General features: G+C 48.7%; 1 protein-coding gene across 1 annotated transcript; it reads left to right on the plus strand.

Annotated features, from left to right (window-relative positions):
* Positions 1-11,337: 11,337 nt before the first annotated feature.
* LOC135829838 (mucin-5AC-like) lies at positions 11,338-20,857 on the plus strand. Its single transcript, XM_065342224.1, has 3 exons — positions 11,338-11,964; positions 13,602-13,733; positions 15,862-20,857. Exons 1-3 carry the CDS (start codon positions 11,883-11,885, stop codon positions 19,206-19,208), a joined length of 3,561 nt encoding a protein of 1,186 aa, XP_065198296.1. The 5' UTR covers positions 11,338-11,882; the 3' UTR covers positions 19,209-20,857.
* The last annotated feature ends 755 nt before the right edge of the window (positions 20,858-21,612 follow it).

The raw sequence follows: 21,612 nt of genomic DNA on the forward strand, positions 1-21,612 counted from the left end.
ATAGCGAATGGCCAACTGATCGCGGAACTGGACCGCCGACATGTCATAACCTTCCTGCTTGAGAGGAAGCACGGTCAACCAGCCGGAAGCGTTGCCATCAACGATGCGGTTGAGGGTCCGCTGTTGGCGACGCGGAAGCGCAGCTCGGAGGACTTTACTACGTTCCGTCATCTGCAGGTCTCGAGCACGGCTGACCTCGCTGGTGACTTGACGGCACTGGCTGATGTGGTGAGCCATGTCGACCGGCGCACCGGTGCAAATGGCAGCCTGCAGAATCTCAGTGGCGCGCTTCGATGTGGCATGAGCATCAGGGGCTGACGTAACGGGATTGGCCAGTCCGAGACCTCCCACTTTGGCTGGAAGGGCCAATAGATCTTGCTCAACGTCAAGCACCTCACGACCTAGCAAGCTGGGGGCGAATACGTGCCGGATAGTGTCCCGCAGGGGAGTATATTCGGTCTCGTTGCCTTCCAACACACGCTGGAGGTAGGTCCACTCGCACGAGAGGGATCTCGTAAACGCGGAGTGTGCTGACTGCGGGTACGCCTTTGCTGCCTTGGCAAGACAGTTGACACCATCGACCCAATCACTCACTCTGCTACGGACAAAGGAAGAGACTCCCTCTGGATCACCAATGTAGCTACCCAGGAAGCGACCGGAGGTGGTGACTACATATACATGTACATGTACATGTACATGTACATGTATATGTACATGTACATGTACATGTACATGTACGAACAGCTATATGTACTAGTAGTAGCTGTCCGTAGATTGAGATTGAGTATTACAGTCCATTTCAAAACTATAGACGCGTACCTAGGCAAAAACCGTTATGCCAGCATCTATACCACATAAAATCTGTGATCAATTTGTGCATAATCTTTTCCAAATTGGGCGTCTGTTATCCAATCGTTTAGAAACTGTATGAGAGCAATTGTGGAGCGGACCTGAGCAGTATTCCGAAAACTATTCTCAAAAAGTTCCAGCCAAATTTGAAATATTTCAAAAACCCTACGCGTCTATAGTTTTGAAATGGACTGTAGTACATCATGTGTGTAGGCAATGGAGTGGTGCGTAACGTTACATCCAGCTTTCTCTCAGCCCCTAGAGGTCTACCATACTGACCGCTGTTGTTCATTACAGCAACACCACCCAATGATTATCACTTCGATGTACGATGAAACCTGTCCAAGACGACCGCTCAAGGGACTTTCAAAGTGTGGTCTCCGTGACCAGGTGGTCTCCTTATCCAGTGCCATTTGACTGGAAATAGCATCCCTTGGTCCTGGCTGCAGTGGTCTTCTGGCACAGGTGGTCACCTTATCCGAGTGGTCGCCTTGACAGGTTTACTAAACTTCAAAGTACTAGTATACGGTTATTTTTCAAGATCAAGGCCAGCACCGTCCTGACATCATCACAATCTACTCTGCATTTCAGCCCATTCATTGCCATTGGAAACAATCACTGCCCTAACTTGCTGGTGCCCCCCCCCCCCCACACACACACACCACTGTGTATAGTTGTAGAGATATCGTGAAAACAACAGTACATCCTCCAAGGCTCCCCATTGTGTGACCCGTGCATATTTTTCCTTGCCACAGCTGAGGCACCCACCCGCACAGTTCATGTGGTACAGAAGAACTAAGCGCTCCACAGGCAAAACAATTCCAAGTGTGCAACATACAATTATGTTCTCTTTGCATGGGTAGGGTCCAGCGGATAATATTATATTCGGCATTATACGACTATCCGAGCATCAGAGCATTATGGAGCATAAGAAAGGAACAAAACGAGCATTATGTGAGGTTTGAGCGGCATAACGAGTTTCATAGTGGATAATATCGGGAAATCCCAGGTTTTTGGCAACAATCGGCTACAATCATGATCATGAGATGTTGTCTGATGATTGGTTTTTGCCATGAAACTCTGAGTAACAACGAAACAGCCCTATTTTACTCCTTTTGTGTACCTATTGCGTACTACGCTCCGCCCTTTCCGGGCATTTGAGCACTATGCATTGTACCGGTGCATGACTTTGTGATTGTGTAGACACGTAACACCTTTAGCACTAACGCTACATAACTATTGCTACATAAAAACGTTATGATTGTAGCGATGTGGTCAGGTAAATGTATACAAGCCATTTGTGAAGCATGCCCAACCGAGGCCGAGGCAGTTCAAGTGACACAAATCCGGAGAAATTATTTACGAGGTTTCATTTTTAGAATAATGGAGAGCTATGGAGGAGACATACGCGAAGTGAATATCAAACAGACGAAGAAGAGTTTTCTAGTCGTGCCAGAGGCTCTGGCGCTAGCATCTCTAGCAATACTGACGTAGACGCTGATGCATTGCTAAATTTGGACCAGGATGAAGGAGCGGCTATCAACAGAAATAGCTCGTTCCAAAAGAACTGCCTTTGCCGAGTTCAGCTCAGGAGGCTCGAAAAGAACTAGAATTTCTCATGGACTCAGTACCAAGTCGATTGCTCAGCAGCGCCTGTCTTACTTTCCTGATGAAGCACGTACAGTTAGTTGTTGACGGTAGTAATGCCAGGCCTACAGTCAAATGCTATCAGAAAGGAGGAGTATAGTGGCAAGCCATACTATGTACGTCTACACACCATCTCAAGGAGAAGATGAGAGCACAAGCAAAGGATGTAGAGTGGCAAAATAACTTCTGACCACGTGTTTTCAGGATTTCCGCAAATGGGAGGGCTCTCCATCTGAGATCGGATCTCAGGAGCTGGCCTCACGTCTGGTGTTTCAGATGAAGACATTATTCACAGAGTGGACGCAGTGACAGCTTGTCTGCAGGCAGGAATACTATTTGCCAAGATTAACGTCATCCCAACAATGAATGACTGCCTGCAATAATGGTTTCATCTCTCACTATATGGATAATTAGGGGAAATATTTGATACACCGACTATTCTGCCACAACCTTGCATCAAAGTTGGAATGGAGAGCAATCAATAGAGAAGCGATCATGTCTTATAGTGATAAAAAGTGGTGGAGCTCGTGAGAGATAAGGTTGCAGCTTCAGATGCAGATCGGCGATATGCATAATTTCCTGGAAGTTTGACAATGTGCAGACTTTCTTCCATTTTGGTCCCAAACCAAGAGCATTATATCCCTTGCTGAAGCATTATAATCAGCATTATAAGGCCGTTTTTGGAGCATTATGGTTAGCATTATACAAACGTTTTCGGAGCATTATCCGCTGGACCCTATGCATGGGATACACAGAGCAACTCAAGGTTAGTTTGTTGCAACCCTGAATTTCACACAGGGCAGAACAACAGAGACCAAAAATCCTTCTCGTGACTCCGAGTTTCGTGTTTCAAAAAAACACTCATCAGATGATAAAACATAGTACACTCATACGTCGGTTATCCGGACTTTGAAGTTACGGCACTTCGGTCTACCGGGCACTATTTGGGCGAGTTTCAGGGGAAATATTACTACTCTTTTGTCACTTTTCGTAGAAATATTGACGTCATATGCCATATCGATGGCCTTTTCCCCATCAAGATGTATATGATTCGGAGTTACGGGCACCCTCGAAGTTACGGGCAGTGTCCGGTCCCGAAGCGCCCGGATAAGAGAGGTATGAGTGTATCAGATAATTATAATGAACTTGAAGGGGGTTCGCGACGGTTAGCGCCATGTTGGATTTCCGAATTTTTTTCTGAAAAAGAATGCCTTTCGGAGTGGAAAAATGGGACGCGATCATGCACAATCGAGTAAACAGTTTGACCATGACTTCGCAGCGCGTGCTCGAGTCGAGACAAGATTTGAGGAAGAAGCTCAGCCGCTAGTGGACTTGCGGATTTGTTTTGACATCGGCGGCTTTTGGATAGCTTGGTTCTGCTGCCGACGTGTCGTGGAGATGAAGACGCGGGAGAGTAATCTGTCACCCACGACGCGGCCTCGCATTCTGCGTACTGGACGATTCAAGAAGCCGAGGAGGCCGAGGGGGACGCTTCGCAAAGCTCGAACGATCGATCGAGTTCCTGAAAAACGGAAAGGGCGATCTCCACCACCAACGCCACTGGATTCGACTCCCGCGAAGAGGTCGTTCAGTCCTCTTCACGGTCGACGAATCGTTCATCTCAGGTATCTGGCTGTGGGATTGTCTGCTTGCCAGAATCCTGGATGTGGCAAACCTCTGGCGCTCATTGATTGCGTTGAAGAGAAGAGGTACGGCCTGGGCAGCGTACTTGTCATTCCGTGTCAGCAGTGTGGGATGGAGAATTTTATAGATACAGATAGCCCTGTAACTGCTCAGCACCCTGGCCCCCGTGCTTCCACAAGCAACACCAAAGCTGCTTTGGGTAAGTGTGTTTTTCAATCTCATAAGATTTATTCATGATATTTGCGAGTCATTGCCACCCCATGGCTATGGAAATGTATGAGCACACTGTATGCGCGGCGTGCGCGCGAGCGTGTGTGTGTTTGCATAGACCTGCATGTTTGTGCATATGTGCACCATACGCATGTATGAACATGCACATGCGTATGCGCTCATGTGGGCGTGCCCTCGCACATATACTATACACACGTGCATGACCGCCCCAAGGGCATGTTGGTGTCACATGATTGTGTATGCGGGCATCTCCACTCATGCACATGAGTGTGCACATGCATGTGGATGGGTACGTACACGTCCGTGAATGTATGTGTGTGTGTACGCGCGCGCGCGTGTGTGTTCTATTGCGTGTGAGAGCATGCGTGTGTGTGTGTGCGTGTGTGTGTGTGTGTATTGGCGTGGGCCTGCGTTTTGTAGTGCGTTCAATGATGAGTGTTTTCAATTCTGATTGCCGGTACTTTTATCCCATTATTGCGGTTCTATAATTTTTTGTGTTACATGTGTGTGTGTGTGTGTGTGTGTGTGTGTGTGTGTGTGTGTGTGTGTGTGTGTGTGTGTGTGTGTGTGTGTGTGTGTGTGTGTGTGTGTGTGTGTGTGTGTGTGTGTGTGTGTGTGTGTGTGTGTGTGTGTGTGTGTGTGTGTGTGTGTGTGTGTGTGTGTGTGTGTGTGTGTGTGTGTGTTTGTGTGTGTGTGTGTGTGTGTGTGTGTGTGTGTGTGTGTGTGTGTGTGTGTGTGTGTGTGTGTGTGTGTGTGTGTGTGTGTGTGTGTGTGTGTGTGTGTGTGTGTGTGTGTGTGTGTGTGTGTGTGTGTGTGTGTGTGTGTGTGTGTGTGTGTGTGTGTGTGTGTGTGTGTGTGTGTGTGTGTGTGTGTGTGTGTGTGTGTGTGTGTGTGTGTGTGTGTGTGTGTGTGTGTGTGTGTGTGTGTGTGTGTGTGTGTGTGTGTGTGTGTGTGTGTGTGTGTGTGTGTGTGTGTGTGTGTGTGTGTGTGTGTGTGTGTGTGTGTGTGTGTGTGTGTGTGTGTGTGTGTGTGTGTGTGTGTGTGTGTGTGTGTGTGTGTGTGTGTGTGTGTGTGTGTGTGTGTGTGTGTGTGTGTGTGTGTGTGTGTGTGTGTGTGTGTGTGTGTGTGTGTGTGTGTGTGTGTGTGTGTGTGTGTGTGTGTGTGTGTGTGTGTGTGTGTGTGTGTGTGTGTGTGTGTGTGTGTGTGTGTGTGTGTGTGTGTGTGTGTGTGTGTGTGTGTGTGTGTGTGTGTGTGTGTGTGTGTGTGTGTGTGTGTGTGTGTGTGTGTGTGTGTGTGTGTGTGTGTGTGTGTGTGTGTGTGTGTGTGTGTGTGTGTGTGTGTGTGTGTGTGTGTGTGTGTGTGCATTCATGTGTGTGTCGATGGTGTGCATTTTTGTGCTGGGTGAACACTCTGATCCCTAAACCGCGATACCGGAGCTCCCAAGCTACAGCCTCAGATTGATTTATAGTTCATCGTTGGGAATGAGTTCGCTGCTCATGATGCTGTTGCGGATATTGCGGCCCTAGTCGAAGCTCGCCCTGATGCCAGTATCCTGTAGCACTCTGTCACTTTTGCATCAGCATGTTTGGCGATGGAGTTTGCAGAACATCAGCAAAAGCGGCTGGCCACCCTTCAACCGTTAGTCCAAGCAAAGTGCTTCTCTAAATCAGTTGCAGTGCGGGCAGCTGCTAGTGGGTTGGTGATGAAGCACTTTGCCTTGTCCTACAAACGAAGTGGTGAGCCAGCCATTTCCAGACTGATGAAGGAGCAAGTCGGAGGTAAGAAGCGGGTGACAGCCTCAAGGAAGATTATATTAGCGGTGGCTGAACACCTAGCCAAGAACCAGCAGCAACCCAACTGTAAGTAACGCCCTGTGGCACAGCGCTTCACTTGTTTGTGCGCACCGTAAAATACCATCATTTTTGCCAGTGTGGGAACACGTTTTATAACTCGCATAGTTGAAGAACAAGAGTACTCAATGTTGTCTGATTCGTTCCAACATGTCAGCTTTCATTGTAGTTTGACATGGGGCTGTGCTAAGCGCTATCACAGCTACATGTGTAGTGTATCCACTCCAAACCCCATGGAGATTTCCGTCAAATTTGTCTAAATCGCAACTTGTACTCTTGACCCTTCCTTACTTTTTGGTCCCGTATATCCATAATCACTCTACTCTAGTTTCTGCCGATTCTGCGTGCCCGCGCGCGGTGTTCTCACGCACCGTATTGCGTGGTACGATAATGTTGTACTTTCCTATGCCGCGTACCCATGTGTGGCTTTCTTCTCCCTTTTTATGTATTCTCCCTTCGACAAGAAGTGCTTCTCTTCCCTTGGCGGTTAGAAGACGGTTGTCGTTTTTTCTCTCTGAACTTCAGTTTATCCATGTAATTCTGGTGCCCCTGGCTTGCTGTGTCGTGTGGTGTTGGATGTGAGGAATCTGCATGCTTTCCGAAGATTCCCACACATGTACATGTATCAAAACCAAGTACCAACAGGAGAGTAATCATGGAGAAAAGTACCTATCGATAATGCGTGCACCCAGGGTTTTCCGGCGAATTCACTAGTTCAGCTATTCCATCCTTGTATTGTTCTGAACGCCGAGGGCTCTAGCGAGTTTATGCAACACCTAACAGCCAAAAATCCAATAAGTTATGACCAAAGCAGCAGCAGAGAAGTACAAGAAATATAGATACGTGTGAAGTGTACATAAATATTCTCTTGTAGGCGATGATCTCTTATATCTTGTTACGGTACATGCCCCTCGGCTAACAGTTGCAAGTACTGTTTTACTTGAGAACGGTTTTATTCACAACACCATGAAGTAAGAGTCAAACTGCAAAAAGACAACCCAATTTCGGAAATCAATAGAACACTCAATTGAAATCTAAAATTGAACGCAAAAGCTTCACAAGAAATCGTTACCTAATAAGAATGCCTACTGGTTTACTGGTTCACCCTGGCGGTGCACCGGTGGGCCATTCGGTGAGCCTGAAGTGACATTTGCAGCACAGACTCTCCCACCTCAGAGGCCTTGTATATGTACATGTATATACCGGTATTTGGAAGTATACGAGTGTTTGGACTGAAAAAGGCAATGTCTTACTTGACTTGGATGACGTAATACTAACCCTCGTTTTGACCCTCAAACCCTCAAAGTTACGCGATGCAACCTCTGTTGCAGGCAACAAATGAGAGGGTTGGGTGCTAAAACGGTGCAGATGAGTAGTATCAAGAAAAGGTCATGGTGTACTCTTGGTGGTATTAAAGAGGAAGTTAAGGCAAAAATTAAAATTTCACCAGTTGTAGCCTTCGGGGTGCTGAGTCGAATGGTCTTGGTCCGAGAAAGCTGAGACGCTCCCTTCCTGCTTGAATCCCAATCGAACTCGCGCACTTCCACCGAAACTGGGTGACTGCGCCCTACTAGATGGGGATTTGTATGCAAAATGTCACTAAAAGCGCCATTTCGTTCTTATAAAAGCACGGATGACCGCGATTGGCCCATATGTTGTAGTCTTTTGGACGCTGAGTCGACTGGTTTTGGTCCGAAAAGGCTGCGATGCAGCGTTCCTCCTTTATTCCCAATCGAACATGGTCGAACAAGTGGTCACGTGCTCCTGCGTACACCAGTCACCTGGTCACCGTGCCTGCAGGGTACAACGTTACTTACTTACTACTACTACTAGCCTGTTTGACCTTTTTGGGTGCAGTCCTGTCACTCGAGTTGAACCTTGGTGTGAAAGTTGTCGCCTGCTGGCGTGGTGACCAGGTGACCAGGTGATTTGGGCACCCAGGAGCACGTGACCACTTGTTCAACCATGTTCGATTGGGAATACAGTCAACTTCGCCAATAACGACATTCGGCGGGGCATCAGAAAAGTGTCCTTATTCGCGAAGTGTCCTTATAACCGAAGTCCCATTTGAATGTATGTGAACCCATATTTTGTATAGTATGATATGCATATCGAAACCAAGCTCTTTTCTTGCTCTATGTCAATGTGTACTTTATTTTCATATTGCAGTTGAAAGGAACTAAAAATTCAATATGCAAGGGAAATAAATTGAAAAATATGCCTTTTTGAGCCATCTACAGGGCCAGAGACATGTACATGTATGATGATTACTGTGCAATCATGTACAACTACATGTACATTGTATACATAATAGGTGTGCCGGTAAATCCAACAATTTTGAAGCCAACATAAAAAAGGAAGAAAAAGCCCCCCGCCCCCCGCCCCCCCCCCCCCCCCTTGGCTGCATTTTCTTGCATGTGTGCAATAATATCCATCACTAGTGCACCATAGTCCATAGGTTCTGGTACCTCTGCATGACAGGTACATGTACTTGACTGACAGGTACTTGAAATAGCTGTCAAAAGCCCAGAAAGTCGTTATTCAAGCAGTGAGTATGACCACGGGGCACTAAAAGCATGTCGCTATACGCGAATTGTCGTTATTCAGATAGTCGTTATATCCGAAGTTAAATGTATACAGTCAGATGGGACTTTGCTCTGGGCATGGAAATTCGGTCGTTATTCGCGAATTGTCGTTATATCCGCAGTCGTTATTAGCGAAGTTGACTGTAAAGGAGGAACGCTGCATTGCAGCCTTTTCGGACCAAAACCAGTCGACTCAGCATCCAAAAGACTACAACATATGGGCCAATCGCGGTCATACGTGCTTTTATAAGAACGAAATGGCGCTTTTAGTGACATTTTGCATACAAATCCCCATCTAGTAGGGCGCAGTCACCCAGTTTCGGTGGAAGTGCGCGAGTCCGATTGGGATTCAAGTAGGAAGGGAGCGTCTCAGCTTTCTCGGACCAAGACCATTCGACTCAGCACCCCGAAGACTACAACTGGTGAAATTTTAATTTTTGCCTTAACTTCCCCTTTTAGGGAAACGAGTTGCGCACTGGAGATGTGTTAGAGCTGGGTCTCAGCCTCTCAGGTCGCTGAATGTCTCAGTAGCCTGTCAGTTGTGTGCCCTGTTATCCCACTTTCTGACTGCTTATAGGGCTTGAAAGTGCTACGTCACAGCATAGCAACAATTTCAAAAATTCAAAAATTGGATCCACCTTGATCCAGTTTTTGTATGGATCCAAGCACATTTCAAGCCGTCTTACTCTCAGCAAGGTGATGTAACCAGTGAAACTGACTGATTTGGCTACTGGGGGCGGGGTTACAACTGGTGGCGAAATAAAAGTCACACCTGCATGCGACATGAGTGGGTTGCTATGCACCCACATACTTAGGCAATAGCAAAGTCACACCTTAGTGGATCCAAAAATAGAAATCTGATGTCAACTTACTACTCCCTGGCCGTTTTGACGTCATCACTTTCAAGCCCTATTGTCTTGTTACAGTCGTGGATAGTTGCTTCAGAACTCGTTTCCACGTGATTTCTTCTTCTATTTCACCATGCACTTAAATTGGACTATTGGGTCGAACGACTCGTGTTGCACTCAATGGTAAGAACGTGAACTGATGCACACAAACAAACACACATGCACACACATGCACGCGCATGCGAGCAAACAACTTGAAATCGACTAGTCGACGACTACCCAGCCCTGGGAAATAGATGTACACGGTCATACAAGTCGATTTCCAGGCCTGGATAGTTAATGTTCTTTGAGGTGGGCAGAGCAGCCATTGAATATACAATGTTTCCCTAACAGTTACACACCTCCCCAAAACAGTGCCCGATCATATTATGGTGCTAGAGAGTCCATGACTGATTGCAGTGCCCATTTAGTGATCATTTTCTGGATTTAGTGCTGCTCCTTGTTGCTCGTTTTCGGAAACCTCCCTTTTAGTGCTCGTTTTAGTGCAGGCACTGCAGACTGTCAACAGGTCCCCACTGGACCCCAGGCCTATTACACAGAGAGGTTCCAGGCTGTCCAAGAGAGTGCTCAATACCGAGAGGTAGAGCTGGTTCAAACAATAGGAGGAGAGAGAAAGTGTTTTAAACACTTTCTCTGTCCTCTTATTGTTTGGTCCCCACCCCAGGCCTACACTATGTATACGTATCACTAACTCGTGTGGGAATGTGGTAGATCTGCACTGACATGGGTATACCGGTACGGGTAGCATCGGACACACTGACCGCTACTAGGGACTGTACAGTCATACCTGTACACGTACACCTGTAACCCGCCTTTATCGCAGACTGGAATGAAGGAGTATCCGTTGTAATGGCTGACGCCTCGAATGGCCACTGCACTGCTCACTAGTACTAGTGGGCCCGTCGCATTCAAGTCCACTGCCGCACTGGCGTGCACTACGTGTACAGACACTGACTGTGTACATGTACATCATGTCCGATATGACTGCTGTCTACTGCACGTGACAGACGCCATGTTGGCCACATCTATCTCTCTGATTGTGTAACGGTCAACCCAACCGGTCGCGACGCCGTACACTACAAGACATGCAACCTCAAGTGCAAAGGACGAAGGTTACACAAATCACTGGGTCGAAACACTCTCAATTCAACGAGTTTCGTATGCTTGTCAAGCAGTCTGGTCTATGACGGACAGATGTTCATCGCGGACTCCAGGGAGGAATACTTTGGAACTTTCAGGCACTCTCAGGCACGATCATGGCTGCCACAGTCGCGGCCATTTTCAGTGTTATCGCTTGACCTCATCTGGATATACAAGTCAAGGGGCGCTCGCTCGCTTCTTCTGCATAGCGCGCCAGACGAGTCGTTCAAAACTCACTTCGTGTGACCCAGCCCAGCCTTGCGTAGTGACAGACACGATCGGTACGAATGTGTAGAGACCCTGGCCTGTGGAGTGAAGTGTGGGGAAGTCCACCAGTCTTCTACGTGACGGCTCGCCTGTCTACGGGCTGCTCAAACTCCTCAGAACTGGGCAAACTGAGATAGCACACACCGCCCGAGAGAGTGCATATTCGCATATATGGACACGAGCTGACGACGGGTAGACCTCTACGCAACAGTCACTTTCCTTTGAACACGGCTTTGCCGAGTGGTGCTGGTGGCAGAAATTTTGAAATTTGAAAGAGACCTTCGTCGAATGGGACGGAGTCATTCGTCGAGGGAAGACAACGCGAAGTCAATTGGTAGTACAGGTAAACGATCGACGAAGTTAGCGTACCTGGTACTAGCATCGCTGTCCTTGCCAGGTGTGTATGCCACCATCGCTGCCTAGCCGTCACATTGGATCGGGTTTCTGGCATACGAAGTGAGATCAGCCCCTTGGCACGACTCTCTGCCGCAGAGAATACTCTGTACGTGGAGTACCCGGAGCATTCGGCCGACGCCATAGCCCCCACCTTGCCTTTTACCTCGCCTTTTCTAAGTGGACGGAGATTGTACTTCTTCAGCTTGTTGTTCTCGGCCGGCGACCACGCTCTGCATTCGTCAAGCCGAGATCGTGTGCGCGTTTACCCAATACGACGAATAGCCGCAGTGAAGGTTCCTTCCGTCGCGAAGAAAACTCAAACAATACTCGGTCAAGCAGAGGCCCGTCGAGGACAACCAAGCGCCATGCAGCCTCCACGCTCAAGTGAATCTTGCGCCGGACACTCGCTACCGGCTACTGCCATGCCTTCGTCGTACCGCAGACCCGGTAAGAAGATAATGATAGTCACGGTCGGTTAGTGTGGGACGAGTGTTTGTGTGGGACGAGTATTAGTGTGGGACGAGTATTAGTGTGGGACGAGTATTAGTGTGGGACGAGTATTAGTGTGGGACGAGTGTTTGTGTGGGACGAGTGTTTGTTGTTGTTGTTGTTGTTGTTGTTGTTGTTGTTTGTGTGGCTGTTTTAGCCGTGTTTGTGTTGCACGCTGCTATCAGACTTTTCATAGTCCTGAAATACATGTGATCAAACAAATCTGTTGATCCCCGAGCTGCAGAGAGCGCTCAATGATTATGTCAAAGACTGAGCAAATAATCACCAAACCAGAGGAGACTTTGTTCGAATCCTTCCTGTTGCCACGATGATATGGGAACGAATTCTGTGCTAAGAGCTAGTGCAGTAGTACTAACCTGAGTGTAGTGGCTGCGCCAATGGTGCGGTGGCCGACATAAACCGTACGCAGACTCAGTGCTTTGTCAGGGCGATGTTTTGCCCTGGCGCCTTGCCTGAACATCGACTGCAGTACCTGTAAATTGCACAGTGCTGCAGTCAATGAAATCCGATGGATCTAGTATTTTTCTCTGTTGGTTTAATTTCTTCTTTGATGTTTCCATGCACATGAAATCCGATCGAGTGATTCAATGCCACGCCGAGCGGCGCTGGCCGGCCTTTTACTTGCGAACATTGGGATGTGCACTGGTGCAGGTCGCAAACTCAGTAGTGGCTCACACCATAGGACTCCAGTGTGCAGAGCTGTACATGACGTACTCCACCACTGCACCAGTCCTCCTGCTCTTGCCAACTGCAGTGCAGTGCATCCTGGCCAGACAAACCAACCTCATGAATATGATAACGCCGCGGGGGGGGGGGGGGTGGCGGCGGGCTTCTTGCCCCTAGTACCACACAGCAGAACAGGGACCAATCTGATAAGTGCACAACACACTCTCTGGGCATGCAGTGAATACCAAGAGTAGGCCAACAAGAGTGAGCAACTCGAGATGGTTGTGGCCCGCGGCGGAATTTTTCGTCGGCGTCGTCTTTTCTGGAAATCATGAGTCATACCGTATGACGCACGGGCTGCGAGTCTTTTTGGGAAGTTTTGCCTTGTGCACTTGGTCGGGCTTTACATTACAAGGTCGGTGCTCTCGCACGGCTCTGCGGCAAAATCCGCGTGCTCTATACGACACACGTTGTGTTTTCTGACAAATGTGACTTCAGCAAAAAATTCCGCCCCTTGGGCCGGGTATGTGCAGATTGTATGCAGAAGAGTTGTGGAGTTGGACATTCTTGTTTATCTACTCTTGGTCATACATACGCAGACAGGGCTCACTCTGATGGGGGCGCAACGCACTCTCTGGACATACGGTAGTATGTAAGCGGACAGGGCCCACTGTGGTGAGGTACCTGCCTGTCTGAGAGGACTGGTGTAACCTGGATCAGAAGAGATCATTTCTTTGTACATAACCCTGGATAAGGGTACCGCTTGTGCATGAGGATCGGACTTTCGGTCCCAGACTCGGTGGTCGTCTTTGCTGGTTTCACTGTATGGACGTGTGTGTGCATGTGCGTGAACGCGTGTGTTCATGTGTGGTGTGTGTGTGTATGCACATGTGTGTATTCGTTCCCAGGTGCTAAGAAGAGTAGCGCACGCACAGGACATACCCACCGGCAGTACAGCAGCAGAGCATTCGGTGGTGGAGCATCAGCGTGGACCACCCTACTCTGTCTTGCGATAGCAGCGCTTGTCTCATCTAGTCTACGTGAGTACACACACGCACACACTGCAGAGTTGAGATGCAAACACCTGAACCTCTGACTTTTTTTATTTATTTAAAAAATTATAATGTAGGAGCTGCATCTGCGCCTTGATCCTTGAAAGGTGGTGGCATTCCTGTGGATGCGAAGAACTCGGCCTCTACAGGAGTGTCACGTGAACCATGATGAGAAAAGCTGTGTTTTTGGGGGGTCAGAGGCATCATCAGGTCAGGGTGCATCTTCACGAGAATTTTCATTCAAAATTCCCGCTGGAACCTCTTCAAACCCATTTGCCAACGTGATGGTTGACTTCTCTGTGTGTTCTCCATCACAGGTTTGCTGCCCGTGACATTGTTGCGTAGGAAGATTAGGGAGGTTTCGCTCTACGTAATTACGTATGAAAAACATATGTCATACGCGCCGGGGAGCGAGGGCAACTATCATACGTAAATCTCTCTATGGATTTCCGTAGGAAAGCACTTTCCTACGTTGGACTTTTTGAAATATTTTTCGCATTTTCCGGATTTATCCATGGCAACATTCAAGCCGCGCGAAACGCAAGGTACACACACCGTACACCACGTGCAAAATAAAATGGAAACGCGGTTTCGATTCGTTGTGCATGCAGTGGACACATGCAGCCAACGCGTCTCCAAGCAACAAGGCATGTTGAGCAGTCGTGGAGAAATCACGTAGAGCGAAACCCAACAGCTCTGATTTTTACGTATGAAAATTACGTGCAGTTCCTACGCTATTTTCATACGTAATTCCGTAGAGCGAGACCTCCCTATCGTATTATGTTGGGCCTGCAAGCAAACGCAGGAGTACATTGCGGGACAAGACATGGAGTGATTGTATGATACTATCTACAGAACATGTGCATTGTAATAGAGATGAGAGAGGTAATACGGAGAGAGATTATGCGGAGAGAGACAATGCGGAGAGAGACAATGCGGAGAGAGACAATACGGAGAGAGACAATACGGAGAGAGACAATGCAGAGAGAGAGAGAGAGAGAGAGAGAGAGAGAGAGAGAGAGAGAGAGAGAGAGAGAGAGAGAGAGGAGAGAGAGAGAGAGAGAGAGAGAGAGAGAGAGAGAGAGAGAGAGAGAGAGAGAGAGAGAGAGAGAGAGAGAGAGAGAGAGAGAGAGAGAGAGAGAGAGAGAGAGAGAGAGAGAGAGAGAGAGAGAGAAAGAGAGAGAGAGGGAGAGAGGGAGAGAGGGAGAGAGGGAGAGAGGGAGAGAGGGAGAGAGGGAGAGAGGGAGAGAGAGAGAGAGAGAGAGAGAGAGAGAGAGAGAGAGAGAGAGAGAGGAAGAGAGAGAGAGAGAGAGAGAGAGAGAGAGAGAGAGAGAGAGAGAGAGAGAGAGAGAGAGAGAGAGAGAGAGAGAGAGAGAGAGACAAGGCTGTGACAAGCACCATACACTACAGATTGTGTCCGGGTGAAACTTGCCGATGTCGACTAAACTGAATTCCGGCTCTCGCCGTGTGCAAACTACCGTCAATAGTGCATAAACTGCCTACTGTACCAAGGGGGGGGGGGGGCATCACCCAAAGCAAATGGATGCTTATCGGGGTAGTCTCATAGAAAGCGTACAGTGCTTAGTGATGCAGTCATACAGCTATCGACTAAGTACACTACGAACTAGAAGTTGCGACTTTGGCGATGATTTTGGTTAGGAACGGGTTTTCTCCCACACTGGAGCTCGCGCTATTCCGCCGACGACTTGACACTTGACTGACTCACGACTGCCATCCAGAGAACACGAGAAGTCCATCGAACCTTCGACTCGGCAAACCTGCAAGAAAGCACCACTCCCTGCTCAATACACAGTGTTTCGGGCAATTCACCCCTCATCAGTTGAGCTTGAGTAGGCTGAGGAAGGTTGTGCCTGAAGAGCACCACTTATATAGTGCTCTCCAGGCACAAACATCACCAGGGATACAAACTTACGGAGACACTCCGTGTCCAGCGCGACAAACACCTCGTGAACACTACATACCAAACGTGGAGGCTGTCCATGAAGGAAAACCAGTGCCTCAAACATAAAAGGGCATGTGCTTTGAGATTACTTATTCTCTGTAACCAGCTCTGATGCAGCAAATGTTTCCTATTTCATGTTCTCTGCTTGCACAGTGTGTCACCAAGCGAAGGCGCAGAGCACAATGACCGCCATGGATGCTGGCACGGACAACGCAACGGCTCCTCCAGCCATGCAAAATCCAACAACGCAAGCCCTGACAACGGAGGTCCCAACAACAAATACTACCGATGGAGATATTGACAACACCACAATGGCAACAACCCAAGCCCCAACAATAAATACTACGGATGGAGATGTTGACAACACCACAATGGCAACAACCCAAGCCCCAACATTTCAAGCCCCAACATTTCAAGCCCCAACAACCCAAGCCCCAACAACCCAAGCTCCAACAACCCAAGCTCCAACAACAAATGCTACGGATGGAGATGTTGACAACAATACAATGGCAACAACCCAAGCTCCAACAACAAATACTACGGATGGAGATATTAACAACACCACAATTGCAACAACCCAAGCCGCAACAACAAATACTACCGATGAAGATGTTGACAACACCACAATGGCAACAACCCAAGCCCCGACATTTCAAGCCCCAACAACCCAAGCCCCAACAACCCAAGCTCCAACAACCCAAGCTCCAACAACAAATGCTACGGATGGAGATGTTGACAACAATACAATGGCAACAACCCAAGCTCCAACAACAAATACTACGGATGGAGATATTAACAACACCACAATTGCAACAACCCAAGCCCCAACAACAAATACTACCGATGGAGATGTTGACAACACCACAATGGCAACAACCCAAGCCCCAACATTTCAAGCCCCAACATTTCAAGCCCCAACAACCCAAGCCCCAACAACCCAAGCTCCAACAACCCAAGCTCCAACAACAAATGCTACGGATGGAGATGTTGACAACAATACAATGGCAACAACCCAAGCTCCAACAACAAATACTACGGATGGAGATATTAACAACACCACAATTGCAACAACCCAAGCCCCAACAACAAATACTACCGATGGAGATGTTGACAACACCACAATGGCAACAACCCAAGCCCCAACATTTCAAGCCCCAACATTTCAAGCCCCAACAACCCAAGCCCCAACAACCCAAGCTCCAACAACCCAAGCTCCAACAACAAATGCTACGGATGGAGATGTTGACAACAATACAATGGCAACAACCCAAGCCCCAACAACAAATACTACGGATGGAGATATTAACAACACCACAATTGCAACAACCCAAGCCCCAACAACAAATACTACCGATGGAGATGTTGACAACACCACAATGGCAACAACCCAAGCCCCAACATTTCAAGCCTCAACATTTCAAGCCCCAACAACCCAAGCCCCAACAACCCAAGCTCCAATAACCCAAGCTCCAACAACAAATGCTACGGATGGAGATGTTGACAACACCACAATGGCAACAACCCGAGCCCCAACAACAAATACTACCGATGGAGATGTTGACAACACCACAATTGCAACAACCCAAGCCCCAACAACAAATGCTACGGATGGAGATGTTGACAACACCACAATGGTAACAACCCAAGCCCTAACAACCCAAGCGCCAGCAACCCAAGTCCCAACATCCCAAGCCCCAACAACAAACACTACAAACACTACCGGTGAAGACACAGACAACACTACAATTGGATCAGAGCAACCTTCATCGACAGAAGCGCCAACAACTCAAGCAGCTGTAACGACCCAAGCAGCATCAACAGCAGTAGGAACAACCCCATTAGTTACTACAGGAGCTGCAACAACTCAAGCAGCCACAACAGCAGCAGGAACAACAGCAGCAGGAACGACCCAAGCCGCCACAACAGCAGCAGGAACAACTCAAGCAGCCACAACAGCCGCTGCGACTACAGAAGCTGCAACATCTCAAGCAGCAACGACGGCAGCAGGAACAACTCAAGCTGCAACAACACCAGCAGGAACAACAGCACCAGGATCAACTCAAGCAGCAACAACAGCAGCTGCAACAACCCAACCAGCAACGACAGCAGCTGCAACAACCCCAGCAGCCACAACAGCAGCAGGAACAACAGCGGCAGGAACAACTCAAGCAGCAACGACAGCAGCAGGAACAACAGCAGCAGCAACGACAGCAGCAGGAACAACGGCAGCTGTAACAACCCAGGCAGCAGCAACAACAGCGGCAGCAGCAACAACAGCAGCAGGAACAACAGCCGCAGGAACAACTCAAGCAGCAACGACAGCAGCAGGAACCACAGCAGCAGCAACGACAGCAGCAGGAACAACTCAAGCAGCAACGACAGCAGCAGGAACAACAGCAGCAACGACAGCAGCAGGAACAACGGCAGCTGTAACAACCCAAGAAGCAGCAACAACAGCAGCAGCAGCAACAACAGCAGCAGGAACAACAGCGGCAGGAACAACTCAAGCAGCAACGACAGCAGCAGGAACCACAGCAGCAGCAACGACAGCAGCAGGAACAACAGCAGCAGCAACGACAGCAGCAGCAGCAACGACAGCAGTAGGAACAACGGCAGCTGTAACAACCCAAGCAGCAGCAACAACAGCAGCAGCAACAACAGCAGCAGCAACAACAGCAGCAGCAACAACAGCAGCAGCAACAACTCAAGCAGCAACGACGGCAGCAGCAGCAACAACAGCAGCAGCAACAACTCAAGCAGCTACTACAGCCGCTGCAACAACAGAACTGGGAACAACCCAAGCAGCAGCAACAACAGCAGCAGCAACAACAGCAGCAGCAGCAGCAACAACAGCAGCGGCAACAACTCAAGCAGCAACGACAGCAGCAGCAGCAGCAACAACAGCAGCAGGAACAACTCAAGCAGCTACTACAGCAGCTGCAACAACAGCAGCATTGACAATGGGAACCACCCAAGCCAGCTCAGCACAGGCATCAGCAACCCCACAGTCTAACCCTACCCCGATCAGCAGCCAAGCCATGGACACTAGCCAGCCACAACAGCAGAGCACGACACAGCAGCAGCAGAGACCGACGACTAGGCTCCCGGTGACTACACAGCCTAGGCCAACCATGGCTACAACCCAGGCTAACCGTACCACTGACAGCCAGGCAGACACGGGCTTGAGCGGCGGCGCAATCGCCGGCATCGTGATCGGCGTGATTCTCGGCGTACTGCTCATCGTGCTGATCGTGATCCTGCTGGCCAGGTACCGCAGTCGCCACTTCCGCAAGTACTCGCCAAACCGCGTGCCGATCAACGACGCGGACGGCACGACGCTCACCAACACGGGCGCGTTCACCAGCACGGCCGAGAACAGTCATAGAATGTCAACGTTCTCCGCCGGGTCGACCACCGGCCAGCGGCGCATGTCCCGCGAGGACATCATCACCGAGATTGAGCACATCAAGGAGCAGAAGACCGACGAACTGCTCATCTGAGGCGTGCGTGCGAGATTGGCGTGCACGCGTGCGTTAGCGGCAAGCATGCGCCCGTGTTTGGCTAGTAACTTGACGAATTAGCTCCAGTGCAGGTGAGGGTGTGACATGATGAGGAATGTCGTTCAGTGCAATCACGCCCAGTGAGCAGTAAACACAAACAGCCCGGCATCGTCGCAAGTGAGTGTCCCCTTCCTCCTCCCCCCCCCCCCCCCCATCCATCCCTTTCTCCAATCCCAGCATTGGTTGGGTCACTACTGAGTGGCGGATCCTGAGTCCCTTGCCGATCCCGTACACATGTACACACTACATTTCACAGCAGCTAGCTGACATGATCATGTAACACATGACTGGGCTAAGCCATTCGTTCAGTAACAGAAATACGGGGAACTGGAACTCCATCCGGGTGAACTCTATGGATCACCGGGCTGCAACAGATTGATAACGTACTCGTTGAGATTAACAATAATTGTAGGCAGTTCAACTTCTGATTAGAGTAGCTAACGGCGTCATTTGTAGTCGAATAGTTCTACTTAGAAGGTTGTCGTTACTAGGCCACCGCTGTGTCGGCACGATAGATGAATTCTTCAACTAGCAATAGACTCATACCAACCATTGTCACTTCTGAGCCTACGCCGACGCTCACAACGAACGTATCCAATAGTATCATTTCACTATTTTAAAGATAGCAGTTAAAATTCGGTCCTGCACAGATTTTCCATCGTCCATCATAGCGGTTAACTTAATAATTATTATTATTGTAAGGCTGCGCTGGATGTCGTGGCAATGGTCAACGTGCACTGCTCACGCCGCTGTGCACAAGCATTGCCGGCAACTGAGAGCATTGTTGTTATGTCTTCGCCCTACTAGCTGCCAGACTAACAACACACTCGACGTTACAGAGCACACAGTAGTTATCAGTTCCAATAATTATCTATTATCCGGAAAGACGTCCATCATCCACGTCCATCATACCCTCTCTCTCCTCAACACATGCGCGTTCCATACATAATATCATGATAAGAGAATATGACGTCAGAGACATAACAGTTGTTGGGCTCTGCTCGCTTTTCCTCCTCGACCGCTCTTTCTACACCAGCTGGCTGGCACCAGCCTGCTGTACTGACCGTTAACGCTTGCTACGCTTAAAGCCGTATAGGCATGCGGCAGTACAATTCTGCACAGCCTGGGCAGCAACACGTTATTCACTATCGTATTCAAACATCGATTGTAGGCAATCTTATACAGACTGTACACTAGCGCAGTGCTAGGCAACACTTTTGGCTTAGCCTGTGCTGTTCAGTCACCGCCAGCACTGCTTGATACACGGCGAGAGTTTGTCCGGTGAATTCTTGCCGCTTTCTGACCTTTCCCTTTTGGGGAACTTGATGCGGTTAACTTACCACAGCAATGGCATGACTATACTGTAATTTCACACAAGTTTTTGGTGTACTTTTATTTTCGGTACTTTCAGTGCGTCTGTTTCATACCTAAAATTTCAATACACCGAACAAACGCTAACACACAAAATCCAATAGGGAACTGCTTCTCTGTACCGAAAATTTCTGTTCACCTAACCTAGCTGTTTGCTCTATAAATACCGAAAACATGGAGCACCGAAAATTTCTGAAATTAGAGTACTTTACACTCTGTTTGTTGCGGTGCAGAGGCTCAGGTCTGGTACAGTAGATCATCGATCATCTACAGTGAAACCTGTCTAAGACGACCGCTCAAGGGACCTTCACAATGTGGTCTCTGATACCAGGTGGTCTCTTTATCCATTGTCATTAGACTGGAAATAGCTTCCCTTGGTCCTGGTTGCGGTGGTCTTCCAGGACAGGTGGTCGCCTTATCCGAGTGGTCGCCTTGACAGGTTTTACTGTATCTGGACATTGACTGTCCACATAATCTTTTACGGTGATCCCGTTATAATAATCCGGCACCGTTTGTGCTATGGAAATTCTGTTGGCTTAGCTAGGGACGGTGCTGGATTATTATTAACAAAATAAGATATACAGATGCAATGTGCGTGAAGAGGGCATTTTGGTCACCGAAAATTATGCTGGCTTACATCCCGATCCATAAAGTGCTGGATTGAAGAGCGATGGCTGTATCCGGAAGGGTGGGACGCTGCTTGCATGCCCGTCAAGGCATGGTACAGTCAGACCTCGCATAACCGCACACATCCGTTTTCCACAAAAATGTCCGGATAGGCGAGGGAACCGGATAATCGAACACACAAACTGTATGTATGCATGCCATATGCTGTAAATGGGTAACCAATGATTTTCTTCCGGATGGTGAGGTATCCGGATAAAAGAGGACCGGATAAGCGAGGTCTGACTGTATATTGTTCTACAGCTGGACCTCGCTTTTTACTGCACACATTTGTTTTCCACCAAAAAAT

This window comes from Sycon ciliatum, chromosome 13 (assembly GCF_964019385.1).
Source record: "Sycon ciliatum chromosome 13, ocSycCili1.1, whole genome shotgun sequence".
Classification (NCBI taxonomy): domain Eukaryota; kingdom Metazoa; phylum Porifera; class Calcarea; order Leucosolenida; family Sycettidae; genus Sycon; species Sycon ciliatum.